A 20,665-nucleotide genomic window follows, 5' to 3' on the forward strand; every position below is an offset into this window, starting at 1 on the left:
TAAATGGTTGGTATCTGGTTTTATTTATTTGACTTTATTGAAGATAACTTACCCAACATATTGTTTCTTACTGAAATTCTTTATGGTGAGAAAAGTGGTCCCGACACTGTATAAGATTGTCAGGAAAGACAGAGATAGAAAAAGGGAGGGGAAGTGACCATTGTTTTAAAAAAAGTCTTGAACATGCATCACCTCCAATGAGATCATTTCTTTTTCTGAAAGCTTGACTTTTACTATTAAATAAACCCCATCACCAGACTTCTGAGGGCTTTCATCTAGTGGTCCCTTGGGCCCAGAGCTCATTTTAGCTAGGTCATTGGGGACTTGGTTGGACAGGCGAAAGTGCGGTATTGTTTTTACTGTGTTATTTGTAATCATGTGGTGTCTCATGTACATATGTATAGGGTTGGAGTGTCTTCACTTCCTGTGTTAATGTGCTAATGTTAGTTAAAGGTGAAAAGTGGAATATTTATAATAATAGGAAGATGTTGGCACATATGATTTGTTTTCCTAATTAGTTTCTTTATATTAAATTGTGCACTGTTTTGAGTTTTTGTATATACTAGTTTATCCCTACATTACCTTTGTAAAAAATGGTAATTTTGTATGTGATTTTTTAAATATGATTGATGTTTGTGTATTCAATGTGGGATAATGAGGTTAGTCTCCATCTTTTTAAATATGTATTTGTATATTTTCTTAAACAGCCCTGAAGAAGTCTCTTAAAGAGACGAAACGCGTTGGCTATGATGAATCCGTCTGTGAAAGAAGATTCTGTTTTGTGAATAATAAAGAGAACTTTGGAACAAGAAATACATCTATCGAATTTGGATGCCTTTTTTTCTTTATGTGCAACTATTTGATAATACTCATTGACTGTGGACTGTGACAAGAAATATTGTTAATTTATCTATAGAGTGCTGAAACCTTTGTTGCTGTATCATATTTGTAGGATTAGTTCCTATACTTTGGGGAGTATAGAGGGAAGTACTCCTTGGTTTCGTGCACCTTCAATTAAATAAGGGGACACTACTCACGTGTTGGGTGCGGATTCTATTAGCCTCTGGCCTCTGTTCTGCTGTTTGTAATGTTTTCACACATGCATTGGAGGATCGTGATAGAAATTTCTACCCAGTGTGTGTGTGGCTGTGGACAGTTAAAGTTCTTCCAACGCAAGCAAGGCAAAAGTAAAAATGTTGCTCAATACATCGCAACATTAAAACATGTTGCCTTAACTTGCAGGTATAGGCCTTTGCAGGAAGAGTTGATTTGAGACAAAATTATTATGCACGCCAGCAATGAAAATATACCGGATAAGTTATGGGTGAACGGGGATGCTCCTTTAAAGGATTGTATACACTGGTGCAAAAAGCTGAACTCACAGGCAAATGTGCTAAAGCTGTTGTAGAGGAAGCTCAAGGTGAAAGTAAATATAATTAAGGGAATAAAGAAGAGTTAAAGTGTGTACACCCCCAGGAATGCTGGGCAAGGCACGTCTTCATCTATTAGTTAATCTGATGCAAAGATGAAGGCTGAAGAGAATGTGAGTAAGTGTTATAGATCTGGCAGTAAACAACATTTAGCATATTTCAAAAAGTGTCCGGCATGTAATAAAAAATATGCTACATGTGGAATTTTTGGACACTACACTAAAGTAAGTATGTGGTAGCTTTGTTCCACTGTGTAGGGTAAGGAAGAAGATTATTAGAACTTGCCACGAAGGGCTTTTAGGCATTACTGAAACCAAACAAAGAATCAAAAATGTATATTGGTGGCCTGGTTTGGACATGGACATAAAAAGGTTAGAAAGGTTAGTTAGAGAATGTTTTGCGTGAAAGAGTTCTGATAAGGCACTCAATTTCTTGTCCTAATATGCTGTGGAAGAATATTGAAATTGATATCATGGTATAAAAAAAATACATTGTTGTAGCTGTGGATAATTTCTCCAAATGGCTGAATTTATACATTTTCAGGAATGCAAATTCGAATCGTGTCATAAATGTTTTAAACAGAATCTTTTTAAAGGAAGGATTGCCAAAACTTCTTAACTTTGATAATGGTTCATAATTTGAGTTGGATGTATTAAAAATGTTTATGATGAGGAATGGTATAACACATAAGACGACATCAGTCTATCAACCGGCAGGGAAGGGTCTACTGAGTGATTATGGGCTCTATGAAAATAGCTGTAAGTAACAAACGTAACTGGGAAGTTGACATCTTTAAAATCCTGTGAGCATATAGTATTACCCCTAATTACAGTACTGACAAAAGCCTGTTTGTAATTATGAGAGGGAGAGAACCATTAAGTGAAGGAAAAAAACGATGTTAGCCAAACAAACTTACAAGGAGTATCATGATAAACAACAGTGTGTGAAACTGGTTCCTGTGTCTGTTGTTGATTGGCTAAAAGTGAAATTGGAGACAAAACTCAAAAAAGGAGAAAGTAGATTGTCAGGATGTTTGAAAGTCAACAAACGTTTCAGTAATTCCACATTATTGATTGATGGCAAGGTGTGGCATCTAAGCAGATTGGCAAAATGCAAGAAAGCTAGAAATTAATCTGATAAGATCAAAGGAAGGAAATGGCAATTGTAATTGGATGAAGGGGAATGAGATGCTAAATGGTCTGGTAATGAAAAGAGGGGAGAAGCTTATTTTGGTGATCAGATTGATGTTCAGATCGATGAAGAGGCTGGATAACTTGGGTGCCAAGTTAAATAAGCAACACAAGGATGTAGCAACATGTGAGTTCCAGGCAAGACACAAGAGGGTAGTTTGTAAACCAAAAAATATGAGGATTGCATTTGTACATAAGCAACTGTTCCGTTGTGAAAAATAGACTGCATTCCTTGTCCTGAATTACAAAGACAATATAAACTACTTTAGACAATGCCTTCTACATAAACCTTTATTGTGAACTATGGTGAAGTGTGTTGAAAGAAATACTGGTCATACTCATGACTCTGCTACAAAGATAATTAAAGGATGTAAGCCACCAATTATGGTTGGGCAAATTCTGCACAGGAAATATAAAATTGCTTTTTTCAGGCTCTTGATAAGAATTTTTTTAATTAATAGGAAACCAATATTTAGGAGATCCAATTTCCCATATTCTAGACCTCAGATGTCTTGGATGTCTATATGCTTGTTGGACCTGGTCCTGTCACATGGCTTTATGAGGCTTGGTTAAGGAATGCCATCTTTACATGCTAATTTTCTTAAGTTGCCTTCTCTCCCTAAACACGAAGACATTTGACACACATTCATTTACGTGCACACACAGGCTAGCATTACTTGAACATTCTATATGTTCAGCACGAAAGATGTTGCGATTTGACTGCTTGGCGACAGAGCTATCATAATAGAATGAACAATAGCAGGCTAATTGGGGTTTCGGCATGGTAACATGGAGGTCAGATTATGCTGAATTCCAGCTCAGCTGATTCCTGTCACCTCATGCGAGGGATGCTGTCCAACTGTACACCAAGACAGGCAGCTTGCTGACACTTGTCCATAGTTAATGCTCAATTAGACCACCAGACAAGGATTTGGCAGATTCACTCACCTTAGACATAATAGGGTAGAATGCGCTAGGTAGGAGTACATTTTATTACAGTACTTGCTTGCTAGCGTAATCAGCAAATTGGTTTAATTGTCCATCTTCTTTCCCTTTCTCATAATTTTTATCATTTTATTCTGTTTCCTTCTATTAATCATTGCAGCATAAGTATTTTATTTAAGAATCACAATGCATCAATAAATACTCAAATTTAAACTGTGAATTTCTTGTGTATCTATTTGTGAATGCATGCGTGACTAAGCAAAAGGGTTCTAGATCTGTTACCACGATTTCCTTGGGAGTCAGAGTTGTCATGTTGTATATTTCTTTGCATATGCATAAGTGACTAAGCAAAAGGGTTGTAGATCTGTTACCATGATTGCATTAGGAGTCAGGGTTGTCATGATCTAAGGTTGCACATCCCTTTGTTACCCTGCAAAGTTATGGGTACTGATGGTGCATTGTGAGCTAGCAGGACTTTAGCCCAACATATCCTAAGGGGTGCTTAGAATCAGTCTTGCATCAGACCAGCGTTTATGTTATCCAACAAAGACACAATTCTACTTGAGAAAGTATAAGCCGTACAATAGCCCTTTTTGCAGGGACACCCCCAGTTTATTGCCTTTGTTGTGGAACCCATTTTAGTAGCATTAGAACTTTTTCTGTGCTAAGCAGTGGTAAAGTGCTTATGTTCTCTCCCCAGAACTAGCAGATGCCCAATTGGTATATTTAATTTATATATAAGTAAGTATTGGCGTAAAATCCGTTCCGCTCGCGGAATTTGCGGATTTTCGACAAATTTGCAATCCGTGAATTCTCGCGAATTTGCCGCCGCGGATTTTTTTGCTTGGTCGCGTTTGACAAATACAATATTGCGGCGCGCGGCGTCATTCAGCGTTTGAAGAGTTGTTTTTCTCCATGTTTGCGTGTGCTGCGCCATTTTGGATCTTGCTGCGATCTTGCTGCGTGATCCCGCGGGAGTTTGTCGACCGCGATTACTTCATAAAGGCCCGTGATCACGCATCGCGGGAGTAAACAATTGCGAACACGTAGATGCGGCGGGCAGCAACAATATCGCGCTCGCGAAATTGCAAAATTTGCAATTCTGCACAAGAAATTCACCAGCAGGCAGCATAAACCTTCTGAAAATGATTATTTTTATCAGAATAACTCCTCAGGTTGACATTTGCCTGCACTTTTTTTTGTAAGGAGTCCCTTTTGGGGGGGTGGGGGGGTGTGAGGAAGGAAGTGCCTCACAGTCTCCAACTTCCTGTTCCTGTCCAGCAGGCTCCTCCCAGTACTTTGTTCATGTCCTGGTCACTTTGATTTGGATCTTGACCTGGAAGGATTACTTTTTGTGAATGCTGCTGGATATTTGGATTTGAGGCCATTTTGACTTTCTTTGGATCACTTTTGGATTAGAAATTTCACAAGTAAGTTTGTTTGGGGCATTACAGTTGCTGTAACTACAATTTTGGAACTTTATCAGAACATTAAATAAAATATATTGTGGGTAGCCACAGTATCCAGTAGGACAAGGGTTAGTTATGGGTGCATGATACAACTGTTTTGTTGAATTTCAACATCATTTAGGACATGGATGGCATTAGATTGGGGTGATTTTTGTGTGTTTTTCTATTTTTTTGGCTGTTGTTGGGGCCTCTTGCCCAGGGGTACTCAGTGGTGCATGGACTGAGTCTTTCTGTGGGGTCTCTTTAATGTAAATATCATGGAGGGCATGGATGGCATTGGATTGTGGCGATTTTTGTGTGGTTTTCAATTTTTTGGCTGTTGTTGGGGCCTTTTGGCCAGGGGTACTCAGTGGTGCATGGACTGAGTCTTTCTGTGGGGTCTCTTTAATGTAAACATCATGGAGGGCATGGATGACATTGGATTGTGGTGATTTCTGTGTGTTTTTCGATTTTTTGGCTGTTGTTGGGGCCTTTTGCACAGGGGTACTCAGTGGTGCATGGACTGAGTCTTTCTGTGGGGTCTCTTTAATGTAAACATCATGGAGGGCATGGATGGCATTGGATTGTGGTGATTTTTGTGTGTTTTTCGATTTTTTGGGGTGTTGATGGGCATGGCCATGTGGGTGGGGGCCATTTTGAGGACTGGTACAGGCAGGGCCTGGCCATGTGGTGGGGGTCAAGGGGCCATTTTGAAGCCAGGCAGTGTGCTTTGTGCCATAGGCTTGCATCCAATGTGCCTTGCTTTCATCCATTATGCCCAGGGTTACTCAGTGGTGCATGGGCCTAGTTTTTCTGCGGGGTGTCTTGAATGTAAACATCATTGAGGGCATGGATGGCATTGGATTGTTATTTAGTTTCAAATAGAGCACAATTACCCAAGGGTGTCCTGACACTGAATCTAGGGTGCAATGTCTTACTTGGTCTTCAAGAACTTGGAACTGGACCAAATTGGGATTGCTAGGTACCTACTCTTACATAATATTCCAAATTGGGGATGTGGATCTGCTGCCTGAGGTTTCAGAACTGGTATGGTTTTTCATTTTCTGTCTGTAACTCAGACAGATTTTTTTGAAAGATGGTGATGCTATCACAGATTGTGAGCTGGCACCAAGCAGCAGTATCCAAAACAGGGCACAATGAGGTGCAAAATCCCTGCACCTGAAAGTCATCAGCCTTGATGATGCAGCAATTGGGAACAGATGAAAGGGCCTACCTAGCCTAGACTCTTCTTCTTTAACAACAGAAACTGAAGTTCAATTCTCAGCATCTACCGAATGGCAGTGCTCAGGAAGACACAATCAGCAACCCTTTACTAACAAGATCCTCATTGAACTTATAAGGTTATCCCTTTCTCCATCCTCCTTCACTTCAGTTTTGGATATTCAACGTCCAATCACAGGAATGCAGTAAATACACTTCCACACTGAGTTGTATCTCCATATTGTGCTATGTTGTACTAGAGTTCAGGCAAGATTCTGCCAACTGGTCAAATATACAGACTCTGGCCTTAACAAAATCTTCTACTAGGATACATGTACTTCACACTCACTGCATCTATACACACTTGTCAGAATAATGGTTTGTGGGACTCATTTAAAATTGGGACTTACTTGAGAGACAGGTCAGTAGACAGTGCTCTCCTTGAAACTTAGAAAATTCAAAATGCACCTGGTTCTTCACTGGGGCAGACACATACATATCTGGTCTGTGGTTGCCTTACACCTAGGAAAATGTACTAACTCAAGGCTTTTCTGAACATTAGACACCTGGGGCAGTCCTAGTTGGTGCAACTTGCAAGGATGGCACTTCTGTGTCTTACAAAATATTATTTGCACAAGTCAAACACTGATTAAAAAAGGATTTCTTCACATTTCTGGAATGTGTAAGGAACAGCAAAACTCCTACCACCTGGTATTCTCACACTTTTACCAAAATCAAAAGTCCTTCATATGTGGATGAGCTTATCATAACTGATAAGAAGAGGCAAATAAGTGGCCTTTTAAATCAATATAATGTCAGTGTAGCTTTAACATAGTTTCAATTTTGGCCTGTTTTTGTTCCCAATTAGGAAAATCGAGTGGGTGTTTATCTTCACAAAGGTGAATCGTGGAATCAAACGCATAGAATTATTCAGGTTGTAAAGGTATCTGTTGTCTATTCTGCCCAAATCTGCCACAGGTACGGTGCTGCTGAATGTTAAAGACTCCCTAAGGCCCTGTGTAAACTTACCCATAAAGGAAAGTATGTTAATTACAGAGTAAAGCAAAATACTGTTTGAGTACCCTTTTAACACTACTGGAGTTTTTAACATCTGCAATCGTGTGATATAGCATTGATATAGCAATAGATTAGGCACAGGTACTATTCACGGAAATGTACCCCAATGTTTAGATGTGTTCAACAGCTGAGGTTCGCTGTCACCAATTCAAGTTTATCTGTTAAAAGTATAAAGTTAGTTTGACAGAATTTCTATGCCACCTCAGGCTCTTGCTCTACTCACAGACTTGTGACAGGTGACAAAGACTGGCTATCAAGCGGACAGCAGCCCTTCAAATAATGTTAAGTTATTTAGTTTCAAACAGAGCACAATTACCCAAGGGTGTACATGACATGAAAACCTAAGTATCAAAACGTCCACATCTTAGGTGGTAATATAACCTCAGGGAGACTCGGTGGATCTGTACCCTCGCACCCAGCCAGCAGAGAGAGCACAGTTTATTGCTATTAATGCACATTCCTGAGGCGGCACCAAATCTGTCCTAGACCTGTAACAAAAGAGGCACTGATGCATGTGGATGTTTTAGATAGATAATAATCTGCTCTGTTTACTCCCATTCTTGATCCTATGCAAGGCCCGGTAGCTATAATGACTCATTTTCACAATACCGTAGCTCCCTCTCCAAGAGTAAGCATGTACCATATATTTTTGCAAGACCACCCCCATCACCAACCTAATGTGTTTTAATGATAGTCCAATTATTTGCAGAAAAATGTGTCAACATCTCCCCCAGTTTGGTACGGAAGACTGTGTCCTGCAGGGCCTCTGGCAGCAACTTCCACAGTGGGATGTGATATCTTACCCTACTCACGTTGTAATCTACAAACAGTGGACCGTGATTAAACAAAAACAGGGTACCTCTGAACATGTGGAAGTCTCAGAAGGAATGTTATTCTGGCTGCAAGAAGATCCGTTCCTCTGCTACCTGCTGTCTAAGTGTGAAGATCAGAGCCTTCATCTTGAACCCAGTACCACCAGAGAGACTCCAAGGGCTAATTGGATGTCCGTCTGAGCAGAGTCTCAGGGACAGAAAATGCACCAACCACCCTGAACCCAGCACCAAGACTCTGCCTGCTGAGAGTCTTGCCCCTCAAGTGGTGCCACCCCAGGTCTGAAACCCTAGGAAGTGGACCTGAAGGTGCTCTGCCAGACCTGCTGCGGTCTCTTGTGCAGGCCCGATACAATGCGATGCATCTGTTAGCAGCTATGCATCGGGAGCACCGCAGAGCAAAACAACCCTGATAAATGACTTCAAATCACAACTTCGCAAGCCTTAGTTGACCAATGATCTGAGGGTCAATATTAATACTTGGTGCTAGTTTTGAAATAGAGATGATACTGGAGGTTTCCAACTCCAAAGGTGTTTGGAATTTCCTGCCTCCCTGCCCTGGCGCCAGCTTGCCTGAGGGCACAAAAGCCTTGTGTCAAACTCTTAGTGAGCTCAGACAGATGCTTTATGATGTGCAAGTGTGATAGGTGACCACTCCACCTCTCTAAGAAGTCAGTAATGGCCCATCCTGCCAAGCCCTTTTTCCCCATTGTTTCACTTACTAGGAGAAGTACACAAAAAACATACTGCCAGCTACACATAGTCATGTGATTCAGGATACAGGCTGCAGTCACCAAATGGTTGGGACAAGAAAATGCCAACTTTCTAAAAGTGGAACTTTTAGAAATGTGATTGTTATTTCCATCTTCACTATTAAAGAGGGTTTTAAATTATAATTTTTTAGACACTAAACTTGACATTCCTACATGCTCCCAATTAAAAGTTATTACCTACTAAATGTAATAAGGGAGCTCCCTGTTATCCTGTGGAAGAAGTAGGCTTCCCAGTAGTGACAATTTTAAAATACATGTCCAACTATTTAAATACTCTGCACCCTGCCCTATGGGCTGGTTAGGGTCAACCTAAAGGGTGACATATGTATTTGAAAGGAAGGTTTAGTCCTGGCCAAAAATATATTTTGCCAGTTTGAGATGGCAGTTTAAACTTCACACATAGGCTGCAGTAGCAGGCCTGAGACATGTTTAAAGGGCTACTTAAGGGAGTGGCAAAATAGGTGCTGCAGGCCCACTAGTAGCATTTAATGTACAGGTCATGGGTACATGTAGAACCACTGTACTAGGGACTTACAAGGAAACTAAAGGTGTCAATTGGGATGTAAACCAATGTTACAATGTATTAGGGAGAGAGCAAAGGCTAGCAGTGGTAAAATGCACAAAGCCCTGTGGCTGACAAAAATAAGATCAGTAAAAACAGAGAAGTAAGCCAAAACGTTTGGCAGAAGACGACCCTAAGGCTGACAGATCAAACGCTAAGGATCTCTTTCCCACTTTCCACAGACTCACTATCAATAAATTGACTTCTGTAGAGATAGTGTCTACTTTTGCTTCAAGGTTGGCTTTAGAGTTTTCAATACCAGAAAGTATTTGTGTTCAGCAGTCCCGTATTGATTTAACTGACATAATTGCATCTCCATCACCATTTCCAGAATATGCAAACTGATCCATCTTGGCTTGCTGTACTCCCCTTGTCAATTTACCCTTCACCAATTTTTACATCAAGGCACTACTAGGTAAAGTCAATTATACCCTCAGGTGGATCATGGGCACCACTCAGCTGCAACAATGTTTAACGGTAGCCCTTGCGAGGAAGCCAAAAAGCTATTCCTTTCTTCAGCCATTCAGTGCCTACTGTGCACAACCTGTTCAAACCCCACACTGTTGCAGCATCTGGAGGCTTCTCTCTACTCATACATATTGTGTATTACATCTCAGTATGACCAATATGCCCAGCCACCTCAATTCCAGTGGATGAAGCGCTTCCAGCAGGTGCAGTCCTCCATGTCGCAGAGGGGTGCAAGGCACTGTGTACCTTTGCAGGCCCTCACAATCCATCCACTATTCACCCCCATGGGGGATAGATCACTATCTCACCAGGTCCACCGGTGTTCGGACAACCACAGTCCAAGCAACCAATTAGGACATTGATGCACAACACTAGCAGCAAGGCAGGGGGCACCTTTCTCTAGTAGTTATTGCATGTAGTGACAATCCCCACCACTCACTGAGATTGAGTCTCAGAACCCCCCTCAACCCAATGAAGCACGCACAAAACCTCAGCATCATACTAGACTCGTCATTCACTATGAACCGCCAGATCAACTCAGTATCCTCTGCCTGTTTCAAGACCCTCTGCATACTTCAAAATGTTTTTTCATGGATCCAAAAGGAATCCAGAAAAACAGTCATACACGCCCTCATCATTAGCAAACTGGACTATGGCAACCCTCTCTTAACAAGAAACTACTTCGCAAACTCCAGACTATCCAGAACACCACAGCCAGACTGATCCATGACAACCCCCGTCACAACCACATCACCCAACACCTCTGCGATCTCCACTGGCTCCACATTGAAAGAAGAACCTTCAAACTGCTCGCTCACACATACAAGGCCCTCCACAACAGTGGATCAGCATACCTGAAAAAACCTCCTCTCCTTTCACGCACCCAAGAGACACCTCGGATCAGCTGACCTCTCTCTGGCCACCATTCCATGCATCCACAAGACCAGAACAGTAGGAAAATCCTTCTCCTACCTCGCAACCAAAGCCTGGAAGGACCTCCACCTCCGGCAAGCACCTACAATGCTCTAGTTCAGGAAGGACCTCAAGTTCTGGCTCTTCAGATGACACCAGCACTCAAAGGAGTCACACCTCCCCCACCCCGGAGCATGTAGACCCTCTTGGATGAGTATCTATGCTTCACCAACCCTGATTGATTGATTGATTGATTGATTGATTGAACTCTAACATAATATTATGTTGTTGTGAAGTAAATTGTTCTATGCTTGCAAGGTTACCTTTTATAAATGCTTGCAGATGTAGATCTAGCCATTCCAGCTGCAAAATTACTTCTTGTTTTGGAGTAAGGACTTCTTTGAGCATTATTGTAATATGTAAACACAGCTATTAATGTAAAATACAGTTGTTTAAAAAAAAAAGAGTTGCTGAATTCTCCCATAACAGAAGCTGCGGTTTAGAACACCGTAATCTGTGTCAGTTTCATGACGTAGTTTCCTGGACTTATCTTTACAAAACCTTATTTGCCATGTGAATGGCCCCCAAACATCTGAAATGGGAATACAATGTGAATATTCATAGGCAGTTAGGACAAATAGAAACAACGAAACAACTGTGCCCTCTTTGTACATTCACTAGCAGGGAGCAGGACGTTTCAGGGCCCATTCACACATGCACGTAGAGTACCTAAATGAGTACTCTTGGAGTACAGCTTTGCACGCTTAGAAATGCTTTTGTGACTCAGCCCCTAGATGACCAAATTCAGATTCAAAGATATTTAAGACTTGCTTCAATTATGATTACTAAAAGGATTAGCAAATAAAAGTACCTGTTTGATGTGTGCTGCAAACTCCTTCTGCCCCTTCAAAGCAGTAAGACCATGGCAAGACCTTGGTGAAAGAGGCAAATAAATAGTAGAGAGCGTAGGCGACAATAACATTGTAATAGATGCACACAAGGGTAGAAACAATGACCATAGTAATTCCTACTCCTGCAAGAAAAGAAAATGTAGTCAGTGTGCAAACAATTTCACATAACAAGATATTAATAATCATTATCATGGACAACTTAGACACAGTGTTAGAATATTGGCTAAAAATATGTTCCTGTTCCTAACAAAAGGACATTGGCGAAATAGGTCGTAATAATAGGAACGTTTTTTCTGCGATGCGTAAAGTGAACAGGGGCCATTTTTTTTATCTATTCAAAACATTATAGTAATTCATGATTTGACCCAAAACAGGCATTACTGACGTAATGGGGAATTAAAAGTACGGCTGGAAAACTGTAGCTTATGCTTTTTAGGTTGTGCCTGCACAGCACTTGCGTTGAGCTTATGAAATCTATTGTTAATATAAATCTTAAAAGGGGATTACATACCACCCTTGCTTTTCATTGGTCAAAAATTAACCCCTATTGAGGTGTGAGCAAAGCCATAAGCCTTAATAAGTCCCACCTCCCTTTATTATCTCAAACTATGGGTAGCTAGCTACCTTCAGAACATCTAGGGGGATTCTCAGGGAGACGTTTGGCCAATTTGCTTTTCAAATTCACAAACAGCTCTCAATGGCAAGCGGTCAACCCACTAATCTATCTCACTCAGTGGTAACGCAGCTTGTGTGTCTAGAGCACCCTGTTTGCAGCTGCACACTCACCTGGGGCCCAATTTCAGCACCTGTTAAAATCAGGCAAGCATGTGGAAAATAGGTCCGCTACTTAGGAAAATCATGCAGGATTCAGCATGGAACCACAACTTCAGCTATTTCACTTCCCATTTAGATGTGCTCAATTTGTGACATACAGGTATTGTATCCTGGAATTACGGATATCAACTTTATTGTTACTTCTGGAATGCAAGATTACAAATGCTGGATTCTCGCCATGGATGTGATCAGTCACTATAGGTTGCATTCTGAGTGGTGTTCAAACCAGGCACAAACACTTTTGCTTTTATTTTTTCACTTTGTGCTCATTACTTGTTATTTGCAAATTGCTGTCCTTCACGAGTTTTGAACAGACAATGTATCCCAGGATCTAGCTGTGAGTATTACCGTGCAGAAAATGGTTTTGCTGTTTGTTTTCACGCGTATTCCCTATTCCCGATTTAAAAGTGTAAAGGTAGTAAAAGCACTCAAAAGTACAGCAGAATACCATACACAAATACTATTTCATGAGACATTTTTTGCACTTTTCACTAGCACAGCAATCACCATTAGACCATCCGTGTACAGGTGAAAGACAAGCATTCCCACCTGCGAGTACTTTTGGAAATAGTTGTAAACGACAATGGCATCAAACAGGAGAAGAGTGCGAAATTGCATCTTCTCCATTTTTGTACAGCCAATTGTGAAATGGAAAATCAAACAGGCAAGAAGGGTGCAAAAACTGTTTCTCTGACTGTTCCTGTTAGAAATAGGGATCTCTAGTTGGTAGAGGTAGTTACCTTTGTCCAAGTAGGGTAAAGTATTAGCTCTCAAAACACAACAATAATACAGTGCCGACACCACAAATGAACACCCCCCAGTTTAAAAATAAAGTATCTCTATCTAAACTCACCAAAACGACAAAAATTCAACATGCATGTAATAAGAGTATGGCTTTTGAAAGGCTTGGTCCATAGGAAACTATGGATGCGCGACTTTGCACAAAGTACCTGTAGATTCATCGAAATTCTTAAAGCCAAACAGCTGCAAACAGCTGCAGAGAAGGGAAGCTTTGAGAAACAAAGCGATGAGTCAGTTCCTGAGTCCTTAGGGAGGCTGCATGCTGGAGAAGTGATGCATCGAATCCAGACTGTATGGGGCAATAGATACATCAACTTCAAGACGGTTCTGGTCTGCGGGGATGCATCGGAAAAACTTGCTGCACATGTGCGATGCGTGGCAATACTGGATGCAGTGGCTGTCTACAGTAAATTCACATCCCCAGCCCTTGTCACTCCAAAACCAGACGGTCAATCCACAAACAGGCAGTGGCACGTAGAATGGTTAAAAATGCCTACTTTCTAAAAGTGGAATTTTTAAACACACAAGATATATTTACTAAAAGATGTGCTATTAAATTCCGAGTTGACAGAGCCTAAACTTTCTATCCAGTCACAATGGCAAGTTATACTTGTAAGATGTTACAAAGTATCTCCCATGTTATCCTATTGAACAGATAGCCTTTCAAAAGTGAAAAAACAAATTGGCAGTATTTCACTATCAAGACATGTCACACACACACCAGTACATGTCCTACCTTTCCCATACACTGCACCCTGTACCTTGGGCCTACCTGAGGGGTGTCTTACAAGTAAGAAAGGGGAAGTTTAGGGCCAGGCAAATGGGTGCACTTGCCAGGTCAACATGGCAATTTAAAACTGCGCAAAGACACTGCCGTGGCAGGTCTGAGATACCTTTTCAGAGCTACTTATGTGGGTGGCACAATCTGTGCTGCAGGCCTGCTAGTAGCATTTGGTTTACAGGCCCTGGGCACACACAGTACACTGTACTAGGGACATATAAGTAAATTAAATAGCCAACCTTGGAAACAGCAAGCCATAAACACAATTTGCCCATGGAGCAAATGCCCCTTGGCACTGATTAGCAGTGGTAAAGGACCCAGGGTCCTATAGCCAAAAAGAAAAAAGTCTGGGCTAGAACCCACTGAAAAAGCCATATCTAACAGTTCCCTATTAGTTACCTCCATGGCCATAACTGGGCACTAAAAACAGTTCATACACGACACTAATGTTATTTGCAGTGTAATGTTTTTCCACCTATTATTTTCTTATGCATCCGAATGATTCCTTTCAAAGTTAAAATCATTATATACAAACAAAATCCACATAGAATGACTAGAAATGAAGTATGTTATACTAATATGAATCATTTATCAAAAGAAAAAATTAATTTTCAGAGTTGGAAAGGCACTTAGTCAGACCCTCTCTCTCGCAAGTACGGCCTAACCGCCCACAAGAGCTTGTCTAGATAGAGGTGGTCTAGGATGGGACAGCCTATGATGTTTAGACTAACATTGCACAGAATAAATTAAACCAAGGAGTGAAGAAACTGCATATGATGTACAAAATCAAAGGGCCCGGTTGTGCAGTGCATGTATATGCCATTTGGGTTTCATATGGGGGCATGGTCATTTAGGTGAGTGGGATGGTTGCCTTTGGGTTTTAGGTGTAAGTTGATGAGTGCATTCAGAAAGGGAAATGCATGACAAATGTCCAAGATTTCTGACTTAGTTGATGTTGACGACTTTTCAGTGGGCAATCCCATGCGGAAATGTATGTTCTGAACCCTACCAGAGGTATGGCCCAGACAATTAAGCCATCTGGATGGTTCTGACAGTAGAACAAACTTACCCCGTCAACATCTGCAAACTCTCACTTTCTGAATGTAGATCTGTCTCTTGTGGGCACATCTGTCACAATTTAGAGCACCTGCGTTTTACTTAGGTGAGCAAGACATATCATGAAAATGGCCTTCAATGAATTCTAGATGTAAATTCACTAGATGTTAAATTTAGCAATTTATATTCATAATCAAGCTGTAAGTTGGCGGAGGTGTCCTTGGTCCGGTGGGATGCACATTTCAAAAACACATCACATGCTGCCAAGAGATAATTAATTCAATAACAGATAAAGGTTTCTATAAAAAGAGTAATCGTTTAGCATCAATATAGTATAATGAGATCAAAGGTGAAAATAAAGGAATAAAAGTAGGATCAGATAGGACCAGGACACACACGCCAAAAGGCTGCTCGAACGGAGCCTAGACATTTAAATAGGGAATGAATGGAAAAAAAGAATTTTGAGAAGGAGCATGAAATAAATTGCTCTGTTGAAGTCTCTATAAGTGATACAAAGCATTGGGTGGGTCTGTTTTAAGTTTGATGGAATTGGATATTTAATAAAAAGAACCTAATGGAAAAAGACACAGACGTCTGGAAATTAATTGAAAAACGAGAGGGGCATGGCCAGCAACATGGCTGAGTGGGTTCCTGGGGGTGACATTCGCAGAGTGTTCACCCCGGGCGATTTCAGACATTGGTACGCCCTTCGCCTCGTGCCGGTGAGCAGCTGTTTAGGGGGCAGGGGCGCGAGACGCGGAGGCTGACTCTGACGTCACCGCTAATCACACAGGTGGTGCAGGGCGCGAGAGCCGGCTTTCCTGCGTCATCGTGCATTGAGGCAGCCTTTTCCTCACAGGGTCCGAAGGGAGCTGAATTCTTTGGCCCTCCCTCCCACCCTCTTATGTTTCGCAATTGTACATTATTGTTGTTTTATACCTTTTTTACTGTTAATAATGTTTTGTATAGTGGTTTGTCGTCGCTTGGACAGGTGGCAGATTTGGAGGGAAGCAAGACAGGCAGGAAGGGTTGGGGCATTAGGAATAGGTTTGGGCTGAGGGAAAAAGGGGAGAGTAGATGGACACAAGAGGTAGGCAGGAGACGGAGTTAGGCATTAGGGGAGGAGCTTTGGGATGGCATAGCTTAGGGGAGGGGGGTATTAGAGGGGAAATGTATGTATATGATATGTATGCACTATTATTATTCTGCCTACCTGTCCAATAAAGCTGCCTTTTACCCCACTTTGGCGTGTGGCGTGGTTATTGCCCGATAGCCGCTTTGCTTGTGAGCTCAGCTGGCCCTGACTGAGATCCTGCTTCTCTTCGCCGCCATGCTGAGCCCTTGGTGACTGCTGGGCTCTGGACAACGTTGGTGTCATGCGTACACCGCACAGAGGCTTCATTGCCCTGAATCGGAGACTGTTCCGTGGCGTCTCCTCCCTCCTGATCAGGATCGGAGCCCAGACCAGCGGCGCTCCTCCGAGCCCTGGGGCTGAGAGAGACTACAGAGCTAGCGGCCGCACACAGCCTTGCTGCCCGACAGCGCCATCAGCAGTCTTCGCTGGCACGAAGGGATCCTGCTGTCTCTCTGGAGTGTTCGCGACTGCCGGTGAGGAGCGCGAGTGCCGGTGTTACACCCCGTCTGCAATACTGTCCGGACGATTCCCACAGCTGAACCCGCCGATGCCGGATCGCAGGTCTCTGCTCTGGACTGCACAGAAGGCGTTGCGGTGCGGAAACGGCCTCAAGGAGTCCCCCAGCTGGAGGAGTAGAGCTCTGGTGACTGGTGCCTGGGGATTGCTGGGATGCACCGTGTCCTGTGACTGGAGAGGCGGTGAGTTTCCCCTGCAATGGCCCCCAACGGCGCCCCCGTCTCTGCGACCCGGCTGCTTTGTGGTGGGGCGCCGATCGAGATTGCCAAGGGGCTGCGCGGGAGCAGCATGCTTTTAAACAGTGCCCTCACCATGTAGGGAGGCTCACATAGCAAGGTTTCAGATTTCTATGTGTGACATTTTCATTATTTCAGAAGAAATATGAGTGACATTTCAACGACCATGAGTGACACACTCACAAGCAAATTAAAACAACGCAGAAGAGGGAAGCATGATATAAATACCATAATTTACATCCATTGAAGCAACTAGAAAAAGATTTTAAAACTGCAGCAGAGCATCAGAAATTGAAGGGCACTTCCCTTGTAACCTTATAGCACTGTTAAGGTGGGCGGGACAGCCAAGTTTTGCTAGAAATATCGCTGTCTTGACGGGCACTGGGCACTATAATTGCATGCAGCATTAGCCAACTAGCACAGCTCCTTATTACACCCCCCTCTCAGTTAAACTACAGTAATGTCCGCTAGCGAGTCATTCCTCAAGCAAAGACAGACTGCTTGATTGCACAATTGCTTGAGTATAGGGGCAAGGAAGGCAGCTCGGAATGAAGCCATTTTTTATACCATTTGAGTGCAACTAGATACCAGGCAGGCACAGGACGTGAGAAAGCTGTCCGTGCTGACCTAAGTATAAAGGTGTGCACTGAGCAAACAGCAAGTGATTTTAAGTGCTTGTCTGTGCTGCAACACCTGCTCATGCTCGTTGGAGTGAATACGTTGTCACTGTGCAGAGTGACAATTTGGTTTTCGGCCGTGGAAGCCTCCAGTCCTAGCCACAACAACTCTTCAAGCGGAGGCAAATCGGCAATGATTCACAGTCAGTGAATAAGTGGTGTACTGACCTGCTCTGGGCTCCATCGCGGCCGCTGCGGTCCCGGGAGTTCAGGCCCCAGTCATCACGGCATCACAATGTAGGATTTATTTAAAATTTGTTGCAGCTTCCTGATTGAGCGCTGTGATTCTTTATGTTAACTTAAGCTTACAGAGGCTGATACTTACTTGGGCCGGGGCCGGAAGCAGAATCCCAAGGAGTGCGGCAAGGAGGGCTCCAATAATGACTAAGGCAGCGTCTCTTTGCAAGGAAGTGGCTGCAGGCTCAATTAGGCCGTGAGCCACTGATGGCCACCGTAATAGTTTGTCGGACGCATCAGTGATGTAAATGTAAATGTGCTGGACTTGTAAAGCGCACAGCTGCCCGTGAGCGTCCCGGCGCTTGCTTAGGGAACCCGTCCTGGTATTCCCCTGTGAGAAACCCCGGCAGGGTGTCCACAAGGTGAAAGCCAGGCATCCCGCCGCGAGGGGCCGTAGTGGAGATTAAGCAAGCTATTGCCCAGAGTCGCAGAGTGTGACCCCGTGAGTTGAGTAGGCACCAGAGCGAGAATTGTCGAGTCCGTGGAATTTTGAGCCCAAGACCCGCCGAGGCGGGTAATCGAACCCTGGTCCACGGTCGATCTCAGCTTCCGGGTCTGCCGCCTCTAACCACTGAGCCACGCTTCTGATAGTAGCCCTCTCAAGGCTGGCTCCAGTCCAGTGAGTCCCAGGAGCGGCCGACCAGTGACAGGGCTAACGAACGTGCAGCTGGGTCTGCATCAATTATACGGACGCCGCGGTTATTCTCGTACTAGCTCAGTGCACTGACGGCCATGATGGACTGAGAGAGCTGCCGTCTGGGCTACAACGCCGGGTAATATGCGCAATGTAGGCAGGAGCGCACTCAGAGTTTATGCTGCGGATAGCTGCTGAGACACGCAGCGGGGCAGCCGGAGGAAAATCTAACCTGCCGCCCGCCTCCCGAATGGCCTCTAAGCTCTGTCTTGCAGCGAAAGGGGCAGTACAGGGAAGCGCGCCTTCATAAAAACAACGACTATGAGCTGCAAAATACATCTTGGGTGTACTGTTGAATATTGATTCACCAGGCTGTCCTGTACTCCAGTTCACCATAAGTTGCTGACATCGTCAGACACATGCACGCTTACCTTGGCACACTGAGCTCGCTATTGCAGCTTCCAAGGCTTTTTGTTACAGCATGCCTGGGGGCGGGTAGTCAGGGGGGTCCCTAATTATGCGTGACAACTGCATTTCGTGCGGTGATGCGGACACCAGCACCGAAATGCGATAGTGTCACGCCTGATGCATGACACTTGGCAGGGCTAGGCTCACACCCGGGATTCCACATAACGCAGCCTGTGGTCCCTGCTGATCTGCCTTCTGCACTGGCCAGACCCTGTTAATCCACCACATGCACAGATTTTCTGCCTGCAACAGCGTGGGGGGGGAGTCCTGCCTACGATCCCGGCACCGTGATCGGCAAAGGGGTGCCTCTGTTAAACCCGGCCCATTCCTACTGCACCAATTCCCCCTACATTCTGCCACCACCCTTGTGGGCAAAGAACAGGTCCCACTTCTGGGACGGGGAGATGGAACGGAGTGACCCGTGGAGGGGAGGTACTACCCCTTTTGATTGCCCTGTGCTCCGAAACGTGGCTGTGTTTCACCTGTCCACCATCCTGACCTGCACGGCCACCCTGGACACCACCGCCTTACCCAGCTACAGTGCTTCAGGGACTGAATCAGTGACGGGTCCCCTTCTCTTTAGACCCCACGCTTTCCTGCGACCCATCCAATGACCACTGGGAGCTCAGCACAAACCTACCCGCCCAACCAGGGGCACCTGCTCCTCCTGCTTGCAGCACATACAGAATCACTGTCAGGAACTGTCTTTCGTGGGCCTAACTAACGCTGTGCGGTGGTGCCTCTCTTAGTGGGCCGACACGCCAAGAAGGACGTCCTCGGAGCCTTACACTAGTCTCCAAGCCCGCTCAGCGTCTGCACAATGGCTCGGGCGTCACCGGGCCACCCAAGGGTCGAAAGGTGGTGCATATATTGAGGAACCACTGAAATCACTTGCTGGGTCGTCCACTCCTGCACGATCGCCCATGATGGCAAAAGATAGAGAACCCAAACAATCTTGACGGTAAACTGGACCGCTATGCCAAAGTGCTACCAGCACCGTTAGGTGCAGAGGGTGGGCCGCTCCTCCTCCCGAAACTACAGCCATCTTGCAAGCCATTCTTGAGTCCAGAGAAAGTCTGGAGAGGAAGATAGCAGAGGTCCACACGGAGGCGACACTGCTTTGCCACGACCTCCACAAAGTTTCCAAACAGGTGATCGAGAATGAGCACTGCATCTGAGAGCTTGAAGATGTCTCTCATGTCACGCGGAAAGATGTTACAGGACTCTTGACATCCGTGGCAGAGGTGGCCTGGAGAGTGGGTGACACGGAAAACAGGGCCAGAAGGAACAGCCTGAGATTTATTGGTTTTCCAGAAAAAACAGAGGGGTCTGATCCGGGGCACTTTCTTTTGACCTTCCTGAAAAATACCCTGCCACAGGCACCATTCTCGACCGGTTTTGTCATAGAATGGTCACACAGAATGACTAATTTTGCTCCACCTCCGGGAGCTCCTCGGCCCCTGATAGCCAGTTTTCTGAACTTACAAGATAGAGATTTAATTCTGCGGGTACCCTGGAAAAAA

At 44.0% G+C, this 20,665-nt stretch overlaps 1 protein-coding gene across 3 annotated transcripts in view; it reads right to left on the minus strand.

The window, feature by feature from the left end:
* Positions 1-20,665, minus strand: part of LOC144827735 (sodium- and chloride-dependent neutral and basic amino acid transporter B(0+)-like) — a 1,401,915-nt gene that overhangs the window by 1,105,891 nt on the left and 275,359 nt on the right. For all 3 annotated transcript variants that reach the window (XM_078685942.1, XM_078685941.1, XM_078685943.1), the window contains exon 4: positions 11,728-11,889. In XM_078685942.1, coding sequence (XP_078542068.1) covers positions 11,728-11,889 — 162 coding nt within the window. The remainder of the gene's footprint in view (positions 1-11,727; positions 11,890-20,665) is intronic.

Source organism: Lissotriton helveticus, chromosome 4_1, assembly GCF_964261635.1.
Source record: "Lissotriton helveticus chromosome 4_1, aLisHel1.1, whole genome shotgun sequence".
In the NCBI taxonomy this organism is placed as follows: Eukaryota; Metazoa; Chordata; class Amphibia; order Caudata; family Salamandridae; genus Lissotriton; species Lissotriton helveticus.